The 21998-nt window shown below is 38.0% G+C and overlaps 1 protein-coding gene across 2 annotated transcripts in view; it reads right to left on the bottom strand.

The window, feature by feature from the left end:
• Positions 1 to 21998, bottom strand: part of ALCAM (activated leukocyte cell adhesion molecule) — a 98968-nt gene that overhangs the window by 16633 nt on the left and 60337 nt on the right. Inside the window, exons 8-14 of one of the 2 annotated variants that reach the window (XM_075194905.1) lie at positions 21350 to 21479; positions 18150 to 18262; positions 14474 to 14606; positions 14035 to 14168; positions 11976 to 12108; positions 11329 to 11367; positions 10739 to 10844 (exon numbers count right to left, since the gene is read on the bottom strand). In XM_075194905.1, the coding sequence (XP_075051006.1) occupies positions 10739 to 10844; positions 11329 to 11367; positions 11976 to 12108; positions 14035 to 14168; positions 14474 to 14606; positions 18150 to 18262; positions 21350 to 21479 (788 nt within the window). The remainder of the gene's footprint in view (positions 1 to 10738; positions 10845 to 11328; positions 11368 to 11975; positions 12109 to 14034; positions 14169 to 14473; positions 14607 to 18149; positions 18263 to 21349; positions 21480 to 21998) is intronic. The other variant, XM_075194906.1, reaches the window with a different exon arrangement.

Genomic DNA, 21998 nt, shown 5'->3' with positions numbered 1-21998 from the left:
GTTGGCTAACATTTTAAAATCCAAACATAAGAAAAGGGTATAAAAAATAAGTGTACATAGAAATAAAAACAAACAGACCTGTCAGGGAAGCCCAGTTTGGGATGATGTGCAGGGGCTTGCTGGGCTGGGGGGCATTTGCCACCCGGGCCTGTCCCATAGAGGGCTATCTTGGGCTGGATCACTGGGCCACCTGCATTTTTTGTCCTTTGAAATAAGCTGCGGCTGTAACTGCAATGTTGGTGTTAGACTTGCGCCCGGTGTCCGCCATCAGTGGAGTGGGATTTAGAGGGTTGATGAGAGTATTGTGTACCCCGTACCAAATCCCGTCGAGATTCCACTTCACTAGGCAGGCGATACCCGGGATGTACAGAGAAGTACGAAAAAGTGTCCTCAGTGCTCTGAAAAATGCGGTTGTACCCACTGTCCACTTAACCACGGACATGTGGACAAGTGGTTCTGGGCAAACGAAGGACTATATGACTGCGACAGCCCACTGGGTAGATGCATCGCCTTCCGCAGCAACAGCAACAGCTGCATCAGTAGCAGCATCTACAAAATGGCTGCTCGTGCAAAGGCAGGCAACATTGTGTATTACAGGCTTTAATAAGAGGCACAACGCTGACAACATATTAGAGAAACTGAGGGAAATTATCTCCCAGTGGCTTACCCCACTTAGACTCTCATGGGGATTTGTGGTGTCAGACAATGCCAGTAACATTGTGCCCACACCATTAATTTGGTGGTGCAGCATTACCTCAAGAGTGACAGGGGTGTGCAGGAGATGCTTGCAGTGCCGCGCAAAATTGCTGGACACTTTCGGCATTCAGCCAGTGCCTACCGCAGACTAGAAGCACATCAAAAAAGCATGAACCTGCCCTGCCATCACCTCAAACAAGAGGTTGTGACGCGCTGGAACTCCACCCTCTATATGCTGCAGAGGATGGAGGAGCAGCAAAAGGCCATTCAGGCCTACACAGCCACCTACGACATAGGCAAAGGAGTGGGGGGATGCCTGAGTCAAGCGCAGTGGAGACTGATTTCAGTGTTGTGCAAGGTTCTCCAGCCGTTTGAACTTGCCACACGAGAAGTCAGTTCCGACACTGCCAGCTTGAGTCAGGTCATTCCCCTGATCAGGCTGTTGCAGAAGCAGCTGGAGAAAGTGAGGGAGGAGCTGGTAAACCATTGCGATTACACCAAGCATGTAGCTCTTGTGGATGTAGCCCTTCGTACGCTTTGCCAGGATCTGAGGGTGGTCACTCTTTTAAAGTCAGAGGAATACATTCTGGCCACCGTGCTCGATCCTCGGTTTAAAGCGTATGTTGGGTCTCTGTTTCCGGCGGACACAAGTCTACAGCGGTGCAAAGACGTTCTGGTCAGGAGATTGTCCTCTGAAGAGGACCGTGACATGCCAAGAGCTCCACCCTCATTTTCTTCCACATCTATGGCTGCGAGGAAAAAGCTCAGTTTTTCTAAAAGAGCCGCTGGCGGGGATGCTGATAACATCTGGTCCGGACTGAAGGACCTGCCAACCATTGCAGACATGTCTACTGTCGCTGCATTGGATGCTGTCACAATTGAAAAAATGGTGGAGGATTATTTTGCTGACACCATCCAAATAGACATGTCAGACAGTCCATATTGTTACTGGCAGGAAAAAAGGCAGTTTGGAAGCCCCTGTACAAACTGGCTCTATTTTACCTGAGTTGTCCCCCCTCCAGTGTGTACTCGGAAAGAGTTTTTAGTGCAGCGGGGAACCTGGTCAGTGAGCGGCGAAGGAGGTTGCTTCCTCACAACGTTGAAAAAATGATGTTTATAAAAATGAATAATCAATTCCTCAATGAAGTACAGCACTGCCCTCCAGATAGTACAGAGGGACCTGTGGTTGTGGAGTCCAGCGGGGACGAATTGATAATGTGTGAGGAGGAGGAAGTACACACTGTAGGGGGGAGAGGAATCAGAGGTTGAGGATGAGGACGACATCTTTCCTCAGTAGAGCCTGTTTAGTTTGTACAGGGAGAGATGAATTGTTTTTTTGGTGTGGGGGCCCAAACAAACCAATCATTTCAGCCACAGTTGTTTGGTAAGCCCTGTCGCTGAAATGATTGGTTTGTTAAAGTGTGCATGTCCTATTTCAACAACATAAGGGTGGGTGGGAGGGCCCAAGGACAATTCCATCTTGCAACTATTTTTTTGGCATTATGTGACCATTCAACAGTCGTTTGCCATGTTCAAAATGTAAAAGAAAATATGTCAACAAATTCAAAAAATTAAATCAAAAGTTAAATGCCCTGTCATTATTTAAAACAAGAGGTATTGACGTGCTAGAATTAGTGTAGTGTTAATATGTTATAAACACTACACTTGGAACTTGGAGGAGGTATTGTGGCCCCGGTACCAAATTTAGTACCGGGCCACCCCACTACGCAGTCCAGATACTTGTTTGGTGGAATCCTGACCAGTTAAGGGTGTATTTATTATATTGTGGCCCCGGTATCAAATTTAGTACCGGGGCCACCCCACTACGCAGTCCAGATACTTGTTTGGTGGAATCCTGACCAGTTGAGGGTGTATTTATTATATTGTGGCCCCGGTATCAAATTTAGTACCGGGGCCACCCCACTACGCAGTCCAGAATTTGTTTTTTGGGAATTCAGAGCCGGGGAGGGTTTTTTATTAATTATATTGTGGTGACCACTCCTCTACGCAGTCCAGATACATTTATTGGTGCGATTCATACCAGTTGATGGTTTTCTTATTATATTGTGGTGACCCACTCCTCTACGCAGTCCAGATACATTTATTGGTGCGAATCATACAAGTTCAGGGTTTTTAAATTATATTGTGGTGACCCACTCCTCTACGCAGTCCAGATACATTTATTGGTGCGATTCATACAAGTTCAGGGTTTTCTTATTATATTGTGGGGACCACTCCACTACGCAGTCCAGAAAGATACCTCGTTGCAACGTTTTGGACTAATAACTATATTGTGAGGTGTTCAGAATACACTGTAAATTAGTGGAAATGTTTGTTATTGAATGTTATTGAGGTTAATAATAGCGCAGGAGTGAAAATAAGCCCAAAAACTTGATTTTTGAACTTTTTATGCTTTTTTTCAAAAAAAATCCGAATCCAAAACCTTTCGGCAGGTGTTTTGTGAAACAAATCCGAACCCAAAACATCGCGAAAATCCGAATCCAAAACACAAAACACGAGACACCAAAAGTCGCCGGTGCACATCCCTAGTTTGTTGTGCCATGCCATGATTGGTGACACTGTCAAGTCATTTAAATTGAATACATTAAAGATACAGTATTTTAAAAGAACTTTGCATTATTGTTTTTACTTGATTTATTTGTTTACTTGATAATTTAAAAAAATAAATAAAAAAAATCTGATTTAAATATGATTTTTTTCAAAAAAAGATGTGTTTTTTTCACACTACGATAGTTACACATCACCCAAACCGTCTTCCCTGACGGGTCTGTTTTTATTTCTATTTACACTTATTTTTCATACCTTTTCACATGTTTGCATGTTAAAATGTGTAACGACTTTTGAGATCTAGCTAGATAACTATTGTTTTAAAGATATCATTTAATAAAATTGTTTATACATTTTATATTACTAGTGGACTGGAGTGCCTTAAGAGCAACTCCTTTTGGTGATTTACTTCACAATATGCTCTTTGATAGTATATTGTTAGACAGAACACAAAAATGATCTTGCATTCCTGCTATCTCAGACACATAGCACTGGACAATCGTACAAATACAAATAAGACATACATGAGACAATAGCTAGAGAGGACCTTGACTGTGAGAGCTTACATTCCAGATGTTCTATAGACATTTCTGTTTTGTGATATGTGACCGTGTGTCCAGGCACTTTTCTATTTACACACGCTCAGACTATTCTCTGATGCCTGAGCAGTAGTTGTTAGTGTTTGTGGTGCTTCAACATTACTCTTCCTAACTGTCTGATACTGACCTGACTTGTTCTTGGCCCCCGATTTTTTGTGAAACCTGCCTTGTTATATGTTTCTATACTATTTCTGTCTTTTCTGACCTTCACCTGTATATTAACTAGCATTCCTTTCTTGTCATGTTGTATGGTCTGCTGCTGCCTAATAAGGCTAGTTCTGACTAGTTCTGAGGACCTTCCTTGCAAAGGTCCCTGATAAAAAAAAAAAATAAAAAAAAAATTGGAGTTCTTATTAGACTCGGCTTCTCAGATTTAGCCGTTGTTAATCAATTGCAGTATAGTGGGTTTTCACATCTAGAGCAATTAATTAGTCTAACTTACAATATTTGGGACTAAGGACTTGTTCACACCAATGCATTGCTAACATCTGAAACAGGCATTATAAATAGGGTTAGTTCCCACCACTGCATTCTACATTTTTATATCATCTTGAAAGGGGCTCTCAGTGTAATAGAATATATTAGGCAAAGCACAAGGCAATTGCATTGAAAAAAAAAAAGTTAAAAAGCACCAATAAAACATGACTGTGGCCGGGTCCCCGAGTAAAATAAAGAAAGTACTTACCCTGTGCTGGGGCTGCAGAGGCAGCCCTGTATCTTCTTCACCCTCCGGCAGCCAGCTTCAGTGGCTGCCGGAGGGACTTAACAACCAACCTCCTGGAAGCAAATAGGTACAGAAGGTGCAGCGCCTCCTGGGGGTCCCAAGAAGCCAAGTCCCTAGTTTGGAGCTCAAATAGCTTCAACTAGCGACAGGGCAGGAACGGCTACCCAGGCATCTGGCTGCTCTTCCCTGGTACTATTTTCGTCCAGGGAGCAGAGCCAAACCCCTGCACCCAGTCACTAAAAGTCAGTTTGGGCTGGCAGCTCGTGGACAGGGGGAAGTATACTCCCTCCTGCCACTAGCAGCAATGTTAAAGGTGTTAAACTTCTCTGGGCTGATTCACGTGCAGGCTGCACGAATCAGCCCAGATTGGTTAAAGGACAGGAGGACAGATTACCTCCTGCTAAGACAAGTCTCAAATGTGTATAGTCTTTCATCTGACCTGATCACTGGTACCTTTAACTAGTGTAAGAGCAAATAAACATCACTTGCTTCAAAAGACCTGCTTGTAAACTTCTCTATCCTGTGACCTACAGATTAGACTCAACTCTAATCCGTTCACGGCTGTTCTGAGGATTGGACCCAGCACCCAGTACCACCGCTCTGCCCGCTACCCAGCAACTCTGGCCAGTGTGATAGGCCAGGGGGATCCATCTACAGCAACCCTGATCCTCAGAACGCGGTCAGGAGTACCAGCCCAGGCACACCAGTAACAGGGTACGCCAGCAGCGTCAGTCACCCCGAAGCACGTGTAAGCCCCTCCTACTGCAGCAAAGAGGGCATATTTGGGGTAACAAAAGGGAACAGTGGCAAAGTAAGCCCAAAGGGTTCCCAGAAACAGCAGACAGGGTGGCATAGACGGTCCATCCTGTCACAATGACTAAAGCAGGCAGTCATTTTAATGTGTTTATACCCATTTTTCCAGTGCAAATGCAAATGAGCCCAGAGTGGTGAAATTCTGAAGAGCAAGCCCATTTTAAAGGTTGCATTAGCCAAGTCATGAAATAATAAGACAGGACTACAAACTTGGTAATCATTTAAAATGGTATGCAACTGTAAAACTTAGTAACATAGTAACATAGTTGATGAGGTTAAAAAAAAAGACACCAGTCCATCAAGTTCAACCTATTTTGGATCTCCTGCAATCCTACACTTCTATTTGAAATTGATCCAGAGTAAGTAACCGCCAATCTGTTTCAATTGTGAAAATCCCCCCAGACCCAATATTACAGTCCTATTTTTACCCTATATCCAGTACTATCCTTCATTTTAATTAACGGTCGTATCCCTGGATACACTTTTCCGCTAAAAATTTGTCTAACCCTTTCTTAAACATTTTGAAGACAAAAATTGACTGCACCAAGTGTACCAATAAACCTCCTTTAAATATATGAATCCTTTTTACTAAGTAAGAGTTAAATAACTGATGAGGAGGGATGCACCCGATCATAAAGTTTAGTAACCTTTATTGTAAGAAACAAGAGAGAAGAAATGATCGCATGGGGCACTCATTAATGGATATAACCATACACATTAATATAATAGTGATATGTAACATAATAAAAGATAAATCTTTATTGGTATCAAATTAAAACCAGTGTTCTAGTATCGAAATATTAAAAGATGATGATTGAAACACAATGATATAAATGTAAATTTAGTTAAAATAGACAATAATTGTCTAGCCGCGGGGCTACTCTTGTATCTTTTAGCTCATTTAAGCCAATGAATTCAATCATAGGTCCACCTTATCAAATAATTCTAAACTCTAAACCTTATTCAATAATTAATGGTGTTCTTTTTATAATCTTAATGAAAAATCCCTGACCAATAGATTCTCAATCTGTATAGAAGCTACATCTTGTTCTGAATTTATTACCTTACAGAGTTTAGTGTCATCTGCAAAAATACAAACTTTACTCTCTAAACCATCACCAAGGTCATTAATAAATATATTAAAAAGGACTGGCCCCAGCAAGGAACCTTGAGGAACTCCACTTTAACACTTTTGACCAATTAGAAAATGTTCCATTTATCACAACGCTCTGTTCCCTATTCTCTAACCAATTTTCGATCCAAGTACAAATGTTGATTCCTAAACCCAGTTCCCTTATTTTGTAAACCAACCTCTTGTGTGGCACTGTATCAAAGGCCTTTGCAAAATCTAAGTAGAGCACATCTACTGTGTGCCCTGGTCTAAGTTCCCACTAACTTCCTCGTAGAAACTAATTAGATTAGTTTGACATGACCTATCCCTCACAAATCCATGTTGATTCCCACTAATAATTTTATTGCACACCAAGTAATCCTGAATACTATCCCTTAAAATAACTTCCAGTAGTTTCCCCACTATTGATGTCAGGCTTACAGGTCAATAATTCCCTGGTTGTGATCTCGTCCCCTTTTTAAACAACGGCACCACATCTGCTATTCGCCAATCCCTTGTTACTGAGCTTGATGAGATTGAATCTCTGAAAACTAAGAATAGTGGTCTAGCTATTTCTGAGTTTAGCTCCATAACGATCCTTGGGTGTATGCCATCTGGACCTGGAGCTTTATTTATCTTAATATTCTTCAGTTGCCTTTGGACTTCTTCCTCTGACAACCCAGTTTTAATTAATGGTATGGTTTCATTTCCATTTTTATATATTACTCCTACCATTTGTTCCTCTCTAGTAAATACTGAAGAAAAAAAAGGGTTTAACACCTCTGCTTTTTCCTTAGTATCATTTATCAATACACCCATCTCACTTCATAGGAGTCCTACATTATCTTTTTTTAATCCTTTTGCCATTTATATACTTAAAAAACTTCTCTCATTTACTTCATACAGACAGAACACAGTATAGGTACACCATGGAGCTCTGCAAAGACTGGGGGAGTTTGGTGGTCAGTTCAAACAACACAAAAGTACAATCCATGGCCATGAGATTGGGCTTCAGTGCTTTGGTACAGCGGAGTAGAACACTGGCAGTTGTACACTCTCCATCATTAGATGCACATGATAGTAGTGAGCTCCAATCTTTACCAGTGACCTGAATATATGACTGGAGGCAAACAAACAAAATACACTATGCATCTTTAAAATTTAATTTAGTTTTTTGGCAATAAGAATGTTGTGTTGGTATGTTTTTAGCAAAAATGCAGTTTGTTTTTCAAGATTTAAATATGGACCTTATTTCACTTGCATGGTCTTCATGCATATTCATAACACAAAAACAAAAACTCATATGTAGCATAAATTTAGTGTATGAAAGGGCTCTAAACTTCAGTAGGAGAACTAACTGATGCATTCCACCCCAATTGCAGGCTACTTTGGAAACAGCATGTGCACAATGAGCCATAAGACAATATTTATTTTGCCAGCTACAGAATAGCTTCTGATGAATCATGTTTAGGGCTGTGCAAAAAACACTTTTTTTCTCACAATGAGTATTCTGGGTTACAGAAAACGAACAAACCTTATTTTTAAATATAGCCTTTAGAAAATCAACAAAAAAATTAAACAACTTTCATACAATTTGTAGTGTACATCTAACAGAACATCTGCATAAACATTTGCACTTTTCTATTACAGAATATCAACAGCATAGGTGGCCATAGTTACTGCAGTTGAATTGTCTTTACATCAGCGGAATTTCCATTTTCTACATCAAACTGCACCATTGGTGGGTATACAATAAATCCTTTGCTTTACATATACAAATCCACCTATGCTGTGCACCTCATACAGACAAAGCACAAATCAAGTTTGCACTTTGGCAGCTGGAAGTGCTTTGTATATTATGGAGGGAAGCAATATATAACAGGGTTATATATTTGCTGTTGAACAAATATTTGTGTTTAACATACACAAATGACATTAGACTCACCATTAGACTATGACTACTGTTTAGACAAGAGCATAATTATTCAGAAAGTGTAATTCCTATCTGCTAGCTCAGATGTCTAACAATCACTGCAGAAGAAAAACAGGAGTTTCTAGTGAAGACAAGCTTTACTTTTAGAGTAAGCACAATAATAAATCTGGTGACTTTTCTTTCTTGCATTGATCATGTAAAAGTGAAAAAGTTAAGCATTTTGAGTCCATATCTACCAGAACAAATGGTACAATGCAAATACATCTGGTATACATGGTGTATGTTGCAGCCATGAACGAGGGTCACTAGGAAATCATTACAGGGACAGCGGAACTCTGATTATATAAAGCATGCTTTGGATATATATGATGACCTATCAAGGTAAGGTAGTACAGACTGGTACTCTCTTCTTGGCATCTGTATCCAGACTTACCACCAGCCGAATCTTATGACACCTGAACCCACTGAATGTGGAGATAAGGATTGCACTTGGATTACAGATAAGCTCTGTTGCATATTTCTATTGTGCGTGTGTATTTTAATTTGTTAATCAATTTGGACTGTATTTCAACATACTACACTATATGGGACCTTTTATTTTTGTTTGCCTGTCCTAAACCTGTTGGAGTGAATCGAGCAAGGGAGAGCTTTAGCCGTATAAGCAACTATACAGATAAGCGTTCATTATTATATCTTTTGGTACGCACATTTATAGGTGGCGGGGATTACACTGGATCAACTTGTTTGACAATATTGCACTATTTGGTTTTCTTTTTTCTCTGTGAGCACACACATATATACATCTATATATCTATATACACATCTATATCGCTCATAACCATGTTTGTTGATTCTCAATATTGCAAGACAACATTTACCAGCAAAATAGCCATATAAATGTGTTACAGGATATTTCACTCAAATACTCATCTTGTATTTTACTTTAGTCATGTTTTTTTTACTACATTACACCACAGTTGCAGCTTTTCAGTAAAGATTTGGCTACTGAAGTGTTTGATTTGTTTCACTACAGAAATGCAAGTTTATTTCTCTCTATATTTGGAGATATTCATAAGATTTGAACGCATTCATTTAAACGGAACAGTGTTCCCAGTAGCAATTTAACAAATATAATGAAAGGACGATGGAACATTTTCCTGGCAATACCAAGACATCTAGTCCTTGCCCCCAGATGACTCTTCTCTATACCCATAGTCTAGACAAAATATAGACAACCCGTGGCTTTTCTCTCATACTGTAGCAGTTCATGAACTAAAAATCAGAGTATTATAGGCAACGCATACTGGGGTTTGAAGTTCCACGGGAGCTGAATGGTTGCAAATTTCAGATCAAAATACTTCATATATTACATTTCCATTAAGTTTTATTTAAAATGTTCCATTAACTTACAACAATAACTAACCTGCCTAGAAGTGGAAGTCTCTGACCCTCCCTACAGGCAGCAACTTATCTGACCACGAGAAGAATACAAGCCAACTGTTGATTGGAGAACCGTGGTATCCAAGGAGACACGACTGGGCTGTACAGCTCATAGCGGTTTCAAAGTGAAATCATTCTACGCTGCATGTATTGTCAGCTGCCATGGTCCCAGTGCGATATAGTAGTGGAAGTAGGGAAGTACATAAACTTGCACAGATTGTCGATCTAACACAACATAAGTTGTGCAACAAACAATAAGCACAGTCAGGTGCCCTTTCTATCACTTTGGTAAAGCGGCCATGTTTAAGAATCCAGCTATAGAGGGAGCTCTTGTAACATGCAAATGTTTGCATGTCAGACAATGCCATATTATATATAAACACACACAAAAGGTTAAATATATTTTACAGCCACCTTCTGGACTATATATATTAAAAATTGCACAATATGTTGATAGCACAAGCAGCATTTAAGACATTATGTGAATAAAGATATGTATTCTGATCTAACTGAATCTAGCAACATCATAACAATGAATTTGTAAAATTAATAAAGAACAATTTCCCATACCCTGACATTAGCGGAGATTGACATTATTAATAGTTCTTATAAATCAACTTACATTTTACTCTTTGGCTTAAAATTTACCCATTCAATAAACAAACAGAAAATATCTACTATCATTAACATATTAATTAGTAGCCAATATGATCAGATACATTTACATATGACCACAATGTATTTGAGAGTCTCTATTGACAGCTCCAATGAGGAGTCTTATCTTTCAAACCTTGACATTGGATAGTATAAATAGGGAGATAAAAAAATATCAATGAAACAAAATGTTCACCTACCCAGATTTCTTAATGTATATCCAGTAAGCTAATCCAGCAACAAGTGCAGCTAGTAGAAGGCCCACAACAATTCCCACAATAAGTTTTGCATGGTCATTACTGTCACCTAGAAAAGTAGTTATTGTAATAAAAAGATTATTATTGGATTAAACAAAGCCCATAGCAGATATAATAAAAGACTGAATTTTACAAACACAAGTGTAAACAAACATATCTGAAGTTGATCATGCATCTGAACAGCTTTGTAAATGTACCTTTCTGTTAAAAAAGACATGACATACAAGGATGACTTTGAGACTTGTTTCACACCATTCTCTCAGTGCAGACACATACTAATTGTATTTCTTCCCATACACTGTCAAGCATTTAGTATGCAAAACAATATACACAACAGCTCCAGTCACCCCCGCCACATTGAATATTCTATTCACCTTCCCAAACAGAAGATCTCTGACTTACAAAGACAGAACAGCCTGTTAAGAGTTAAAGTGCAGCAGAAAGACAGTTCTCTATAGTAATTAGGAGGTGGTATGCTGGAAAGAAACTGGAAAAGCTAAGAAGAGGAAAACACCTTACACTACTATACTTACCACTTCTATCATTAGGCTCAACTGGCTCTGGGGTGCTGACTGAAAGGAAAAATTGAGAAGTGAAATTAAATTTTTTTTTATATATTTTGATGATGTATGAAAGTCACCTTCACCATCATAATGTATTTTAATATTCAACAGTAAAATGACTTATCCCATAGCGCAAGTAAAACAATTGAATATGTTTCACTTTTTCCCCTGATATAATAGGCAACAACTAACCAAATCTTCTTTACAGAATCCTCCTCTACGTGATGACAAGGTTAATACAGACAAAGAAGACAGCATAGTGACAATTCCCAATTCACATCTAACACTTAAGAAAGGCTGTAAATTAGTGCGATTTCAGAGGCCTTTTGCTTTCTTTCTGCAACAATTTAACCGTAAGCTGTCAGTCAATTTTGCTTCTTGCCAATTAAATAGCTCAATCCTTCCATCCATACACACAATACTACACAACAAGGACTATGGACTGAATTTATGGTAAAACTAGACTTAAACTATGTTACAATTTTGAATGATAACAGAAAAGGATGATTGTTACAGATGAAAGCAGCAAATGCATTTTTTTTTGCCCACACACTTTGTGGTGCTTACAATATAGGGGAAATTAGAACAATAACACCGGACTGAAACAAAGTACTCACTTGCGAAGATATTTAAAGAAAAGGTTTCTTTCCCCAGTTTGTTTTCAGCACTGCAGATTATGGTGACATTCTCTTCTGGAGAGATGATAATTTTGGCAGAATATTTTCCATAACTTACTGTGGTCTCTTCAGTCTACAGCCAGAGAAATGTAAAAGGTTTAAAAGATTTTTACCAAGTCATCCAAAATACATCTTGAAATACTCTAAATACAACTATTTACAGTTTGCTACTCTAAGAGTTTGAGAGGTCTATAAACAAGAGAAACTGAAAATACACTAAATGGCCAAAAGTATGTGGACACCTTTTCTAATTAGTGTGGTTGGTTATTTGAGCCACATACATTGCCAACATTGTCCATCAAATCAAGCATACAGTTATGGACTCTCCATAGTTAAAAAATGATGGGTCATACTGAAGAGCTCAGTGACTTTCAAAGTGGCATTATCATAGGACCTTTCCATTAAGCAAGTTCATCTTTTCTACCCTGCTAGAGTTGCCCGGGTAAACTAAGTGTGGTTATTTTGAAGTGGAAACCTCTAGGGGCCACACCACATCAGTCGCAAAGTGGTATACAACACAAGTTCACACAACGGGGACCTATGAATGCTGAAGCGTGTTGCACATATAAAGTGTCTGTCCTCGGTTGCAACACTCACTACCAGCATCCAAACTGCCTCTGAAGGCAAAGTCAGCACAACAGCTTTCCAAGGCAGAGCCGCTGCACACAAGCCTCTTATCACCATGCGCAACACTGACTGGAGTACTGTAAAGCACAGCACCATTGGACCCTAGAGAAGTGGAAACACTTTCCTTGGAATCACACTTTCCCATCTGGCAGCCTGATAGACAAATATGCATTTGGCGGATTCCAGAAGAATGTTTCTTACCCATGAGTAAAGTATGATGGAGGAGGAAATAATGGTCTGTGGCCGCTACTCACAGTTTGTCCTGGGCCCATTCGTTCCAGTGAAGGGAAACCTTAATGCTAAAATATGCAATGACTTTCTAGAGAATAGTGCACGTCCAGTTTTGTGTCAACAGTTTTGGTAAATTTTGGGAATTTACCGTTTCAGCATAACTAACTCCACACAGAGAGGTCTATCAAAAAATTCTGACACCAAACTACAATGAACACCTTTGGAATGACTTGAAAAGCCAAATACCAGCCAGGCCTAAATGCCAAACCTCATTAATAGGAATGGGATGTTCGGGTGTCCACATACTTTTGGTTATGTGGTGTAGGACCCAGGGGACTACACCCTTTGCTTTGAGTTAAATTATTCTAATGACAAAAAAAAAACTGCACTAATCTACATACAATTAGCTACAACATACTACATTCATAAGATGGGTTTATTTGCTTTATAGGAATCTGTCATGTAGGCAATTCATAAAAATATAGGAATATATATATATATATATATACATATATATATATATATATACACACACACACACACACACACACACACACATATATATATATATATATATACATACATACATACATAAACACACACTTACTTAATGCTCTGGCTAATCGGTATATGTATAGATATGGGATGAGATGAACACAACATAACATTTATATATTACAATGTAAGGAGGACACATTTAACACTAGGGAGTAAATCAATCTGCGATTTTTGCAAGTCGCCTATTATCGGTGACTTTGCAGGGTGGATATATAAAACGGAAAGTTTTGCCTTTAAAGACATTGCCGTTTTAAATCTGCCCTGCAAAGTCGACGATTATCGGTGACTTGCAAAAATCGCAGATTGATACATACCCCAAGGAATGACTTGCATACATTAGGTAGAACAGATGATCCCGATGTAGGATTTGAATTTATGTACTTTTCCCGTTCCAAATTTGAGGCATCGTTATTATACAAGTAGCTGTTCTTGCACACTGAAAAATCAGTTTATTAAGGAGAAACAGCCCTGCTCGTATCCGTATGATTTGTTGGAAGTGACCTTCATATCTACATATATATACACACACTTGTATTATAATGATGCCATGTTGACTAAACTAAATTTCGGAAATATTACTTACTTTGTTTAGATATACTCCATTTCCCAAACTGAGGCATTGCACTTCAGGTTTTGGAAATCCTTCTACCTCATAGATGATTGTTTTTGACTTTCCATCTGCATTTGTTCTCTTGGACAGTTTGATCCGTGGCTTTCCTTAGAGGGACAAATAGAACTTTAAATTAAGAAACAAAAATGCAAACAAAAGTTTTAGCATAACTTGGTCCCATCTTATAACCAATGTTAAATCTTACATGAATGTTTTTCCAATATGTATATGTAATTTAAGAAGATTTTCAAAGTAGTCATATATATGTACACACAAGTATGTGATCCTATTTAAGCATAAAATAGAAGGAAGCCCCACTTTATTTCAGATAAGACAACCTCCTAAAGACAAGACTCCCATTACTGAACATTGTTATTTTGATGGATGTGTTTTAACCACAAGATTTACTAACCTTCCACAGCAAGCCTGAGTGTCTTTTTTCTCCTTAGACCATCAACTTCCATAAGACTGGTCTCGCATTCATAAGTACCTGAATCTCGATATTGCAGATTGGTAAATGACGGTTGAGTAAGAATTTTCTGGTTCTGTGAAAATAACAAAAAGCATATATCAATTTAGGTCTAATTTTTCATATTAAAGATACATACCAGAGACAGAAAATAGTTAACTTTGGCAAAAGAGATGATAAATCGGTAGCACAAACAACCAAATCACATATTTATTATCAATTATTTAATCCCTACACATTATAAAGTGCTTTACAAAGAATATTTAATAAATCACATAAATTCCTGGCCCAGTGGAGCTTAAAATCTAGATTTCCAAAAACACACACAGGTTAATTTCATTAGAAGCCAATTAACCTAATCAGTAGGTCTTTGGAGTGTGGAGGGAAACTGGAGCAGCGGCACAAACACTGGGTAAGCATACACAGATAGGGCTCTGGATGATACTGAACCCATGATGCCAGCACAGTGAGGCAGCACTGTACTACCTACTGTGCTGCATATATATCTATATACCAGCTGAAGTACTCTGCATTGTCGGGGTTTAAATCTTATTAAAAGTTATTAAGCTATCAATGAGTTGGATGTAACTTTCAACATTTTAAAATAATTAACAGCTTAGCAGCCCTTATAACACACCCATGAGGTGGCTGCCCAGTGTAATTTTTGATTGTATATTCAGTGAATTGCTCAGAACAGGCTCTTCAGGTCAAAGTTCTGGCAAGCGTACACCAACAGGAGATCTGACTGGGACCTCAACCCCCTAGTATATCTTCTTGGATCAAATGTTACAAGTATGTGACTTTTTGGTCAAATCCATCCAGTAGAAGGCTTTGAAAAGCTCCTCGGGTCAAAGTTCTGTCCAGCGTACACAAATAGGAGGTCCAACCAGGATCCTAACCCTCCTAAAACCTGACCAGGATCCAACTGGACCACCTCGGATTGGTTTCATCTCAATCGGTGCAGGAGTCTCTGAATGCATAACCAGACAGACAAGCAATCCAAACCCATCCAACGGAAGGCCCAGAACAGGCTCCCCGAGTCAAAGTTCTGGCCAGTGTACAGCAACAGGAGGTCCAACCGGGATCCTAATCCTCCTACAACTTAGCCAGTATTCATGTGGATGGATTTATGGAGATATATAAATATATTAAAAAAAACTTTAGCATTCCCTACACACATGCATGTGGGAAATATCTAAACAAAAGATAATAAATAAAAATTAACATGCGACTTTTTTTTTTTTTATGGCTTACAACATAATAACAGCAAAGAGTGACTTTGCCACCAACAACTGTATTACCAGTGAATTATGAATTATTTGGATTACTTGTGTTCATTTGCAGTGAGATCTGGAGTATTGGATTACATGTTCTCATTCACACAGGTCTAGGGCTCCCACGAGTCAGAGTTTTCCCAAACGGTCACACTTTTTTCATTGGAAAACTTTACCACAGCTGATTACTTTTTCAAATTCAGAACCCTGATGTACTTAGATTTTGGAAAAAATTCCCACTAATCATTATTCGATTATAATAGTTTTATTTGATATGGCAGCCAAAAGGAAGTGTTAGATGATTTATTATTATTATCGTAGATTTGTAAGGCGCCACAGTGCTCTGCAGCTCCATATAGTAAGAGAGACGAGGACATACATAATACAGGACATACCTAACACAAGAACAGACTAAGCAGACAAAATGAATAGAGACATGAAAACAAAGGGTATGGAGGACCCCGCTCATTAGAGAGCTTACATTCTAAAGGGAAGAGGGCACACCTGAAACAAGAGGAGCGAGTGTGGCTCGGAGTGGAGATTGGGATAGTTGTGAGGGTGCAATGGTGTTAATAGTGTTATCGAGGATATGGGCACCTCTAAAAAAGAGATGTGTTTTCAAAGAGCAACTAAAGATTTATGGACCAAGGATAGGTCTCATATGCCAGTTTTCTATATCAATTATAACAAAGCAGTTTTCATCACTAATACTACTGAAATTAGTATTAGCCAATATCACAAGTTTGGAAAATAGGTACTACACATGTGGAGCCAGCTAAAACCTAACCCATAGGCAAACCGAGAAGGGGGGGGGGGTTTCCTAGTGCCTGGAAACCCCCCCCCCAAGGCTGGGGCACTGTATAATTGATGAATTGATTTGGCTGGACCCTGCTCTTGCTTCACACGGCTCTATTTGAAAAGGGAGAGCTGTGTGCACCTAACAGTAGTGCATGCAGCATTGCCCATGTATGCTATGGGAATTAGGAAGAGATGGAGAGCAGCCAAGCACTGTCTAAAATTATAGCCACGCCCCCATGCATGCTGGCCACGCCCACTGGCGGCGTGGTGTGGAAACCCCCCCTCTACAAATCCTGCGTTCGCCTCTGTAACCAATACGTGAATGAAAGCGCTTGAATGACACCTTACACCAAACTTAAAAAATAAATTCTGAGAATTATCATTATGTCAAAAATCTGGTAACTTTTTAGAGAGTTTATATGGCTTACCTAAAGCAAAAATATATACCTCAAACTAGCTTGCATAAAACTGATAAATCTCTACTAACAGCATTCTATACTCCCTGTCCTTATCAGTAGTGCTGAAATGTAGCAGCCACACATCAAAATAAGTGCAAAACATAATATTTCCTCCATATCAGAGTTTTAATGCTTTGTGACTCCTACATGCATTTGTGATGAGTCAGTTTCACTGGGGATAATGTTAATATTCCTTCCTGAAAGTGAAGCGTATGTGATTGAGAGCTTTCTTTTGCTAGCACATTGCAATATGTGAACTTTTAAAAGGTTGCAAGTTACATTGTGAAATACAGAAAATAGGAAGAGACATTTTTGCATTATTCTGCCCATTTTTACCTTTAAACAATTCAAATATACACTTTGCCATTACCATATATAGTATCACCTGCTTTGACAAATTTGTACAAGTTTAACAGCTTGAATGGAAGACAAACAAAATGACCATTAAAAAGGCTAATTGCAAAAGCTTTAAAGGAGAGATGACACGAATCTCCCCATAAGCCCTCCTGTTACCTGAAGCCAAGAGATAACTTCTGCTAAATTGCATGCTGTAGAGAATATGAAAGTTCGATAGAAGCGCAAAGGGTGGACTGAGTCCACCAGTAGCAAAGTAAAAGGTTGGGGATCTCAGGTAGCATGTTTGATAAGAAGGGATTGTTCAAAGTAGACAACTCCTGTGATGCTGCCAGACTATTTTAAAAATTCTAATAACTACTCAGTTAAAATGTAACTATGCAAACTGAACTGGCAAAGACACACCTATATTTATATATGCCTGTCTATGCATATGTAGTCAGGCATGAAATACCTATTCTCTGTTGGTAATGATTTTAATAACAGTAATATTATGTAAGGGAAACGGTTACTCTGAAGTTAGGAATACATTAAGAGATTAAGGACTATAGGTAAAAAGGTTACGTGCTTTATAAGCAATCTTCAACAATGTAACTGTTGCTGGAGTTCATGTGAAAGGGTATTAAATCTCAAAAAGCATTTTCACAGAGATAATCAGTGTACACAATTCAAGACTTCCACTTATATAACACAGAATATATTAGGACTACGTGGGGGAGGGAAATAAAGACTTACTTTCATCCACGTGACTGAAACATTTTTACTAGCAGAAGGAATGCATGAAACAGAAAGACTGTCTCCAATTTGTTTGGTAACATCTCCACTGGGTGTCAAGGTTAAATCCAAATCTGAAAGACAAGAACAGATTGTAACAAGAATAGACTTTTAGATTTTAAACCCTGTTTGTCAATATGCAAAATTCATCATGGTTGAAACAAGTATTTGCAAATCTAAAATGATCAGATACAAATTTGTGTGTGTATAATATTTGTAAAATGAAAGAATGATTCCTTGCTACATAATCACAACTTTAGAAGCAATATGCTGGAACACGTGTAGGCAATATAACAGAGATAATAGAGGTTTGACCATCTGTGATTAACTATGCCCTTTTTTTTTTACTTAATTATCCATATAAACATCTTTCATTTTCAATGATTTTTTTTTTTTTTAATTCAAGCTATTTTTTTTCTCTTTAATATTTATTTAAATTTCAAAACAGACGAAAAAACTAAAAAAAATTAACCACTTAAAAGTTCTTTTTAGAAATATAAATCGAATCAAGATAGATTACTATAAAATCATAATATTTCTTTAAAAAAATTACAAACTAAGGCAAGACCTTTAGTATATCTTGTAGGAAGTCTAAAATGTGTGGAATATTCTCTGAAGTTGGATTAACTTAAGACTCACCAAAACATATATCCTTTCCATATTCTGTGGTAGATAATGGAAGAATTTGTTTTGGGTTTTTTTTTTGCAGGAGTGTACTGATCACAGATTCTGATACTTATTTATATCTGAGAAACTCTCGCTTAATCTTAATTCATCAAAACTAGAGGTTTTACATTTTGATGCAGAACTGGACATCGATTTAGTAAATCTGCCCAAAGAGATAAAGGTCACTGGCTTTCTCTCAGCATTTCCCATGTTACTGGGACCCAAGGATGCCTTGGCCAAATGAAATAGCTATTATTCTGCTTTTTCTTTTTTAATTTTCCCCAAGACACAAGGAATGAGAGCAAATGGTGGGAATATGTATCCCAGTTGAAACATCCATGGAAGCGAAAGAGATTCCTTCTGTTCCTGGAACTCCATGCTAAGAAAGAAATCTGGTTTCTTTGGCAGCCATTGTTTATTATTAGTTGGAATACTTCATGATTTAGACTCTACTCCTAGCATGTTCTGCTTGCATGCTACATGAAATCCTGATCGTGCCTTTACATTCTTTTCTGCCCAAAGCATGATCCATGCCATCTCTGCCATTATTACTCTGCTTTTGGTACCTCCCTGACAATTTATAGAGGCCACAAGGGTGCTGGTGCAGAGTATACTTTAAGATGTGTATCTTGTAATTTATATGAAATTAAAAGATTTTTGTATGTTATTTCTTTGTGCAATTTGTTTCTTGAAGATGGGCTCCTCATTCTGTCGCTCTGGAATCTGTTGTCAGAATTAACCACTTTGGCTCTGAAAGTGACATCTGTCTTGTCACTAATGTTGGGCTTTTCCACCAATTGAAAGATTGTGGTTTACGATGATTTTATTGTTGGTCCAATGAAAACTTTGAGATCACACTTTAAGCACTCCAGTTGGAGATACCTCATATGCCACCTTGACCAGGTGTCTACTGCTATTGAAGAAGCAAGCTCTCCAACCCTTCGGCTCAGAACTGGAAATAACCAGTGGGACCCAGGTATACCAATCTACTGTTCGGGAAATTCTGGCTAGAAGTGGTCTTCATTGAATGAATTGCGGCCAAAGAGTCAACCTTCGACGTGGAAACAAGGCCAAGCAACTCAACTATGCATGAAAATATAGGAATTGGGGTACAGAAAAATGGCAGCAAGTGCTCTGGACTGATGAGTCAAAATTTGAAATATTTGGCTGTAATGGAAAGCAATTTGTTCGCTGAAGGGCTGGAGCACAGTACAATAATGAGTGTATGCAGGTAACAGAAGCATGGTGGAGGTTCCATGAAAGTTTGGGGCTGCATTTCAACAAATGGAGTTGAGGATTTGATCAGGATTAATGGTATCCTGAATGCTGAGAAATACTGGCAACTTCTTATCCATTATGCAATACCTTCAGGGAGGCATCAGATTGGCTCCAAATTTATTCTGCAGCAGGACAAGGACCCAAAACATACAGCCACTGTCATTAAGAACTATCTTCAGCATAAAAAAAGGAGTCCTGGAAGTGATGATATTGCCCCCAAAGAGCCGTGATCTCAACATCATCGAGTCTGTCTGGGATTATATGAAGAGACAGAAGGATTTCAGCAAGCCTACATCCACAGAAGATTTGTGGTTAGTTTTCCAAGATGTTTGGAACAACCTCCCTGCTGAGTTTCTTCAAAAACTGTGTGCAAGTGTACCTAGAAGAATTGATGCATTGATGCTGTTTCGAAGGCAAAGGGTAGTTACACCAAATATTGAATTGATTTAAATTTCTATTCATTCACTTTGCATTTTATTAATTGATAAAAAAAAACAATAACCTATTAACACTTGTATTTTTGAAATCCAGATTTGTGTTTCTTTAATTTCTCCTGAAGAATATTCCAATATTCCTGAAGAATCCCATTCTGATTTAGAGTGTCTATCTTTCATATCTATACTTGTTAAGAGATCTGGTTTTTTAACTTATTGTAATGTATACAAATCTTCTTTAGTTACAAATTATTCTTTTGACCATGCAATATGCTCCTTAAAATTGTTTAGAAGGCTGAACTTTCCCTTGGTTTTGAGAATTGCACATAGCACAAACCAATGCTTCAAATTCTGCCCATAAATGTCCCATAATCATTTTCTGAAACAAACAAAAGGGAAGCAAGCCCACTGTAAAGAATGCCATGGAGGATTGAAGGGGAAGTTTATGTTTGGGGAAAAAAAAAAAAAAGATGTACTGTAACTACAATTCTCATGTCATGTTCCCTTGTGAATAAATGACAATGGATTCCATCTAAGTTAAAAATGTTATTATGCTGAGGAAAATTCCATAATGTTTGAAACTTTGTGATGACCTCAACTTCCAGCTTTATAAAAAAAAAAATTCAATATTTAAGAACACGTCTTAGAGACAAGAAAAACATTTTATAAGGAAGACAAATCTACAAATACATAACATTGGAAATAGCAAATTTGGGTTTTTAAGATTAGTGTAGATAGAAAATCTTAACAATTTATTATTGTAGTGAACTTAAGTTTACTTACAATGCACAGTTACCATAGTTGAAGCAATCATAATTTTGTTAATCAATGAGCATTTGTAATCCCCTGTTGCATTCCTTTTTATGTCAGTTATGTGGTAGGCACTTGTACTAAGTAACCCTTCTTCTTGACCCTGTAACAGACATAGAAATAAAGAATTATGTTGTACAAGTAGCACCATAATTCAGTAAGAAAAGATAATTATTTGGTAATATTAAGAAAATACTGAGAGATCATATCATGTACATAAAAAATATGTTATCTGTGGAACTTTTGGGGATGGAAGAGGAGAACACTGGTTTTATTTTCAGGAATAGTTATAAGGCAGGCTTATTTTTAAGGATTCATTAAAACTAGAAAGATGCATTATTTAGAAAAGGTCTGGCACAACCATAAGATGTTGTTGGACAGAAGAACTTTTATAGAACCAAGAATACAGAGCTATTTGCGAGATTGTGAGTGTACACTATAAGTTGTCAGCAAAGTAAAACTGCATGACATAGAATGCTGATTACCAATCTTGCAATCAGAAGAAAATATTTCACTAAACAAATAATATTATTCCTTCCTATTGACTATGTAAAATCGTACTAAATTTATTTTTCCCGACATTTAAAAATAAAAAATAAAAAAAATCAACACATAAAATTCT

This window comes from Mixophyes fleayi, chromosome 2 (assembly GCF_038048845.1).
Source record: "Mixophyes fleayi isolate aMixFle1 chromosome 2, aMixFle1.hap1, whole genome shotgun sequence".
NCBI lineage: Eukaryota > Metazoa > Chordata > Amphibia > Anura > Limnodynastidae > Mixophyes > Mixophyes fleayi.
The sequence above is the reverse complement of the archived record's forward strand: the minus strand, read 5'-3'. Positions and strand labels throughout refer to the sequence as shown.